A 7,622-nucleotide genomic window follows, 5' to 3' on the forward strand; every position below is an offset into this window, starting at 1 on the left:
ACTAGGCTACTTTAGCGTATAATCATTAATATTATATTCCAAAAGAATTATATTGGAAAAGCGGGGTTTCAAACACCGGTCGCCGGGTTGCCAGGATTCAGCACTAGCCGCTGCGCCACTGTACCAGATAGGATATACTCATTGTTTATGCATTAATGGACGAGAGACCCGTGTTTAGAATATTTTTCTTACCAAAAAATGAAGTTTTATCTCTTTATTCGCAAATGCATTAATGTGACGTCAACGGCTCATTCAATTTCTCAAATCCGTCAAACAGCGCATCTCATCAGACATTTTAATCCCAGTTACAATATCACACAAAAACCACAATCCACGCAGAGACACTTCAATTTTATGCTTGAATGAAACACAATCCCGGGCGCTCCGTTAAGCAAATCTACAGCGGAGGAGAATATATGAAACTAATCAGAGCCAAACGGCCGATAGGTTTCATTCATTAAAAATATCCCCGCGGGATTCACATTTGCAATGCGCCGTTATTAAAATAACCACATGCAGCGTGTATCGCGACTCCGAGCGCCGTATATGACGTGCATTATTCTATTTAGGACAAAGTAAATCTATAGGCTCAATATGATTTATTATCAGCATTTAGTTCTATTATTATACATTTCAAAAGCCCCCTCTAGGAAAACGAAGCACAGAAACGTAATTCAGAATGGTATAAATGGGATCTCTAGACTGTGAGAATCATTTCAGGAAACGAGCTGTCACTCCTTTGCGGGGGCGTGGCCATGCTTCATCCGGCTAACTTGAACTTAAACCCTGCTCTCGACCAGGCTCAAACTTTTTGATCCGTTGTCATGGTGATTTAGACAATCCAGCTTCGGGGAATGGGAAAGTCCGGCTTAAGTCAGACTTGACCGAAAGTTATCCGGCTAACTCAGTTATCCAGGTACGGGGAACGGGGCCCTGGGCTCCGTCAGCTGTTGGATCTGGTACTGCCTGAATCTAATTCGGAAGAAGTTGATTTCCCTGGCCAGGGATTTGGCCGGGATCAAGGAAAACCAAATGGAACTGTTTAAAAAGATCGCTGACCTAAGTACCCTGCGCGGTGATGAACAATTGAGCTCCAAGACCATGTTGGAAAGGGGCGAACTCTACCATGTAGACGAACAGTCGTGCTTGAAGACAATTCTTGAGAGACTTGCTTCTAACCATGCAGAGGAACTGTCGCGGTCACAGGCCATTCTGGACATCACGTCGGAAATTAGGGACGTGAAAATTAAGATGCCACCGTACCGTGCTAATAGGGGATACGATGATGGTGACGATGATTAGACAAAATTGACCTGATTCTGACCATATGCGGCATTATCTGCCTCGCTGCATGTAGTATCACCCCCCCCCCCCCCCCCTCCCCCCTCCCACACCCCCCTTATCCCTTTCTGCTGTGGAACAGACCAAGGCCAGGGTCAACGCGGAGGAGTGACTCTCCGGCGAGGTGATTTCTGGGAAGGAGGAGACGAACTGTACTGTCTGGAAGCGATAAGATTGATGAGGCCCCCCTCCCCCCCCCACCCCCATCCACCCCTGTCGTCGTGAGTTAACTGGCGCCATATGCTGTTGGCCGGCTGCCTCTGATGCGCGTCGGTGGGGGCCCCTTAGACTGCTTCACAACCAAATTCCTGTACCCGAGTCTCCCATGCCCCCCCCCCCTCCCTCCACTCCGTCCTCCCTCCAGTTCACCAGGCGCGATCCACTTTGTTTCTACATGGTGTGAATGCAGCCGACTATCGCGCATACAGTGTCTCAGGCCTCCTGTAATGATGACATGTGTCAACAAATGTACATGTCTGTTGAATTTATGCTGTGCCATTGTTACTGTAAAAATGTAATGATTGTGTTGTTGTTAATATTATTAATGAGACGTTGAGCTGTATGTGTGTGTCACGAATTTCCCCAAGGGGATTAATAAAGGAATATCTTATCTATGTTATCTTATCTTAGTAGTAGTAATAATAATAATAATAATAATAGTAGTAGTAGTAGTAGTAGTAGTAGTAGTAGTAGTAGTAGTAGTAGTAGTATTAGTAGTAGTAGTAGTAGTGTTATGGTTTGTAACCGACCCCAATCGCACAACACAAGACAGGTATGGTGGTTTGCCAAGAAACAGATATTTATTGTGAACAGGGAAAAACAGGGAAAAGGGCACTGTCCCTTTAAGGGAGAATCACAAATACAGGAATATAATATGAGGGGAAGGAAGGGTGCCTTTAAGAGGCGGGCAGGAAAGGGAACACTATGGGAAAGTAAGGGAACGCCTAAGGGAAGGTTAAGGGAACGCCTTGGGACAGAGGAACTAGAGACTAGGTAAACAGGGACAAGGAGAACTAGGGAGAGAGGACTAGGGACAAGGCGAACTAGGGAAGGAGAACTGGGGACTAGGAGAACAAGGGAAAGAGGACTAGGGACTAGGAGAACTAGGGAAGGAGAACTGGGGACTAGGAGAACAAGGGAAAGAGGACTAGGGACTAGGAGAACTAGGGAAGGAGAACTGGGGACTAGGAGAACATGGGACAAGGAACTAGCTGGAACTAGAAGGGGAGAACTTGGGACAGGAACTAGGTGGAACTAGAAACAGAGGGGACTGAGGCCCGCGGAGGCGGGCTGGGGTACAGGGAGGAACTGGGGACTGGTGGGAAAACATCTGGGCCGCTCTGCAGGACAGAGGAGAGAGTTAATGCACAAAAGGGAAAAAACAGAGCAGGTGCAGAACAGTCCAAATAACAAAGTGAACAAAGTAATAATATCTTCGTGTGACAAACACACAGGGGGAGATGTAAAGTCCAAAAATACTATTCTAAGTGAGAACCAAAAACAGAGGCATTACGCTGGGAGATGAAATGTCCAAACTAACTTACAGAGGCAATACGCTGGGAGATGAAATGTCCAAACTAACTTACAGAGGCAATACGCTGGGAGAGTGACATCACAATCAAAACTCACCCAGGCGTATGCGTAAAGGTACAGGAACAGCAGCGGGAACGGGGGCAAGTGGCATTACGCTGAGTGAGTGACATCACAATCAAAACTCACCCAGGCGTATGCGTAAAGGTACGGGGACAGCAGCGGGAACGGGGGCAAGGGCACTACGCTGAGTGAGTGACATCACAATCAAAACTCACCCAGGCGTATGCGTAAAGGTACGGGGACAGCAGCGGGAACGGGGGCAAGGGCACTACGCTGAGTGAGTGACATCACAATCAAAACTCACCCAGGCGTATGCGTAAAGGTACGGGGACAGCAGCGGGAACGGGGGCAAGGGCATTACGCTGGGTGAGTGACATCACAATCAAAACTCACCCAGGCGCATGCGTAATGGTACAGGGACAGCAACGGGAACGAAGGCATCGCCACCGGGGCGGCTGGCTGTCCGAGCCGAGGGAGAGAGTGCTGGAACAGTGGCGGTGACGAGGGCATCGTCCACCGGGTAGCCGCTGTCGGAGCCGAGGAACAGAGTGCTGGAACAGTGGCGGTGACGAGGGCATCGTCCACCGGGTAGCCGCTGTCGGAGCCGAGGAACAGAGTGCGCGCCACACCTTGGTGTGCGCGTCGGAACAGGGAGCTGGAACAGTGGCGGTGGCGAGGATGTCGTCCACCGGGTAGCCACTGTCGGAGCCGAGGAACAGAGTGCGCGCCACACCTTGGTGTGCGCGTCGGAACAGGGAGCTGGAACAGTGGCGGTGGCGAGGATGTCGTCCACCGGGTAGCCACTGTCGGAGCCGAGGAACAGAGTGCGCGCCACACCTTGGTGTGCGCGTCGGAACAGGGAACTGGAACAGTGGCGGTGGCGAGGATGTCGTCCACCGGGTAGCCACTGTCGGAGCCGAGGAACAGAGTGCGCGCCACACCTTGGTGTGCGCGTCGGAACAGGGAACTGGAACAGTGGCGGTGGCGAGGATGTCGTCCACCGGGTAGCCGCTGTCGGAGCCGAGGAACAGAGTGCGCGCCACACCTTGGTGTGCGCGTCGGAACAGAGAGACGCCTCGGGGTGCGTCTGCGAGGAGGAGTGTGCCAAGCACGAAGGTCTGGAAGATGCGCGTCAGTGCGCTGGTACGGAGGAGCGTGCCAAGCTCGAAGGTCTAGGAGATGCGCGGCTGCGCGCTGGTCTGGAGGAGCGTGCCAAGCTCGAAGGTCTAGGAGATGCGCGGCTGCGCGCTGGTCTGGAGGAGCGTGCCAAGCTCGAAGGTCTAGGAGATGCGCGGCTGCGCGCTGGTCTGGAGAGCGTGCCAAGCTCGAGGGTTCTTGGAAGATGCGCGCTGCGCGCTGGTCTGGAGAGCGTGCCAAGCTCGAGCGTCCTTGGAAGATGCGCGCTGCGCGCTGTGGACTGGAGAGCGTCTGCGCTGGTCTGGATGTGCGTCAGGACGACAGCTGCGCGGGGGGTCTGAAGTGGATGACTGGGATGCCTCCCGTGGAAGTCTAGGGAGCGCAGACCAGTCCCACTCTCAGGCAACGGCGATAGCAGGCGAAGGCTGGAGCAAACATCTCGACGCCGGAGAATGGAACAGCATAGGCAGACAGAGGATCTCCCGAAAGAGTCTAGATGTTTAGAGAATATGACTCGGCAAGTATACAACACGACCCCACGCCAAAACGAGGGGAAGCGCCCTGGTATTTAAAGCCCACAGGGGGACTAATTAGCCTGCCACCACAGGTGCGAGAGATAATAGAATATCGAACAGGTGTGGCCACTAAGGGTAAGGAACGAGAGGGTGGGGGCTAGAGAGAGTGAGTGAGAAGGGAAAATAAACAGTATAGAAGGGAAATAAACAGTATAGGCTTAAAGAAACAGAGAAAAGGTAGTGAGCAGCGGGCAAAACCTCACAGTATCCCCCCCTCCAACGGGAGCCACCCGGCGACCCAAAACAAATACAGACAGAGTGGCAGGGGGCAAAACAAGAGGTACTGGCCAAGCCAGCAGGGGAAGCCACCACAAGAGTGGGGCTAGCAAAAGAAACAGGGTCGCCGAGGGGTAACTGGGGGAACTGGTCTAGAGGAACTGGTCTAGAGGAACTGGGTCTAGAGAACTAGTCTAGAGAACTGGTCTAGAGAACTGGGCTAGAGAACTGGTCTAGAGAACTGGTTTAGAGAACTGGTCTAGAGAACTGGTCTAGAGAACCGGTCTAGAGGAACTGGTCTAGAGGAACTGAGGGGCAAGCAGGGTAGCAAAGGGGTAACCATGGTAGCACCGGGAAAGGGCTAGCAGAGGGAAAGGGTAGCTGCCAGGGCACTGATAGCTACAGGGCCTATGCTAGCTGTACTGCTACATCAACATAGAGGCTGCGCTAGCTGCCGAGCTAGGCTAGCAGAGGGAAAGGGTAGCTGCCAAGGCACTGATAGCTACAGGGCCTATGCTAGCTGTACTGCTACATCTACATAGAGGCTGCGCTAGCTGCCGGAGCTAGGCTGGCAGACAGGGCTGGACCAGCATGAGAGAACAAGCTAGCTGGAAGGACAGTCCTAGCTGTGGGAATACTGACCTTGCTAGCTGAAGGGCAGTCCTAGCAGTGGGAGAAACTACACAAAAAAGTGGAGGCCATGCAGAGGGACCGGGTTAGCTGCTTGGGCCTGGCTAGCTACAGGGCCTATGCCAGCTGCAAGGCTGCATTAACATAGAGGCTGTGCTAACAGCCGGGGCCAAGCTAGCAGACCGGGGCCATGCAGAGGGAAACTGGGTTAGCTGCCAGGGCATGGCTAGCTACAGGGCCCATGCCAGCAGCAAGGGCTGCATAAACATAGAGGCTGTGCTAGCAGCCGGGGCAAGACTAGCAGACAGGGGCTCTGCTGAGGGACTGGGTTAGCCGCCAGGGCATGGCTAGCTACAGGGGGGTCAAACAGGGCAAAACGGGAAGCAAAGAGGGGAGTAACAGGCTAACAAGGGAGCTAAACAGGACTAACAAGGAAGCTAAACTGGGCTAACAGGGAAGCTAACAGGGCTAACAGGGGAGCTAGAGGGGACAAGAAAAAAAAAGGCAAACTCAACATACACAGTCTGTGCTGGTTGGGGTCGTAGACTTGGTGGGGTCGTACTGTTATGGTTTGTAACCGACCCCAATCGCACAACACAAGACAGGTATGGTGGTTTGCCAAGAAACAGATATTTATTGTGAACAGGGAAAAACAGGGAAAAGGGCACTGTCCCTTTAAGGGAGAATCACAAATACAGGAATATAATATGAGGGGAAGGAAGGGTGCCTTTAAGAGGCGGGCAGGAAAGGGAACACTATGGGAAAGTAAGGGAACGCCTAAGGGAAGGTTAAGGGAACGCCTTGGGACAGAGGAACTAGAGACTAGGTAAACAGGGACAAGGAGAACTAGGGAGAGAGGACTAGGGACAAGGCGAACTAGGGAAGGAGAACTGGGGACTAGGAGAACAAGGGAAAGAGGACTAGGGACTAGGAGAACTAGGGAAGGAGAACTGGGGACTAGGAGAACAAGGGAAAGAGGACTAGGGACTAGGAGAACTAGGGAAGGAGAACTGGGGACTAGGAGAACATGGGACAAGGAACTAGCTGGAACTAGAAGGGGAGAACTTGGGACAGGAACTAGGTGGAACTAGAAACAGAGGGGACTGAGGCCCGCGGAGGCGGGCTGGGGTACAGGGAGGAACTGGGGACTGGTGGGAAAACATCTGGGCCGCTCTGCAGGACAGAGGAGAGAGTTAATGCACAAAAGGGAAAAAACAGAGCAGGTGCAGAACAGTCCAAATAACAAAGTGAACAAAGTAATAATATCTTCGTGTGACAAACACACAGGGGGAGATGTAAAGTCCAAAAATACTATTCTAAGTGAGAACCAAAAACAGAGGCATTACGCTGGGAGATGAAATGTCCAAACTAACTTACAGAGGCAATACGCTGGGAGATGAAATGTCCAAACTAACTTACAGAGGCAATACGCTGGGAGAGTGACATCACAATCAAAACTCACCCAGGCGTATGCGTAAAGGTACAGGAACAGCAGCGGGAACGGGGGCAAGTGGCATTACGCTGAGTGAGTGACATCACAATCAAAACTCACCCAGGCGTATGCGTAAAGGTACGGGGACAGCAGCGGGAACGGGGGCAAGGGCACTACGCTGAGTGAGTGACATCACAATCAAAACTCACCCAGGCGTATGCGTAAAGGTACGGGGACAGCAGCGGGAACGGGGGCAAGGGCACTACGCTGAGTGAGTGACATCACAATCAAAACTCACCCAGGCGTATGCGTAAAGGTACGGGGACAGCAGCGGGAACGGGGGCAAGGGCACTACGCTGGGTGAGTGACATCACAATCAAAACTCACCCAGGCGCATGCGTAATGGTACAGGGACAGCAACGGGAACGAAGGCATCGCCACCGGGGCGGCTGGCTGTCCGAGCCGAGGGAGAGAGTGCTGGAACAGTGGCGGTGACGAGGGCATCGTCCACCGGGTAGCCGCTGTCGGAGCCGAGGAACAGAGTGCTGGAACAGTGGCGGTGACGAGGGCATCGTCCACCGGGTAGCCGCTGTCGGAGCCGAGGAACAGAGTGCGCGCCACACCTTGGTGTGCGCGTCGGAACAGGGAGCTGGAACAGTGGCGGTGGCGAGGATGTCGTCCACCGGGTAGCCACTGTC

General features: G+C 52.9%; 1 protein-coding gene across 1 annotated transcript in view; it reads right to left on the minus strand.

The window, feature by feature from the left end:
• The window catches only part of LOC311236470 (G protein-coupled receptor kinase 5-like), a gene marked incomplete at its 5' end in the record, with an annotated part of 39,056 nt that extends 37,928 nt beyond the window's left edge, over window positions 1-1,128 (minus strand). The window contains one exon of the mRNA XM_084324149.1: window positions 1,068-1,128. Coding sequence (XP_084180275.1) covers window positions 1,068-1,128 — 61 coding nt within the window. The remainder of the gene's footprint in view (window positions 1-1,067) is intronic.
• Between the last annotated feature and the right edge of the window lie 6,494 nt (window positions 1,129-7,622).

The sequence above is a fragment of the Notolepis coatsorum genome (assembly GCF_963971535.1).
Source record: "Notolepis coatsorum genome assembly, chromosome: 11".
Lineage (NCBI taxonomy): Eukaryota > Metazoa > Chordata > Actinopteri > Aulopiformes > Paralepididae > Notolepis > Notolepis coatsorum.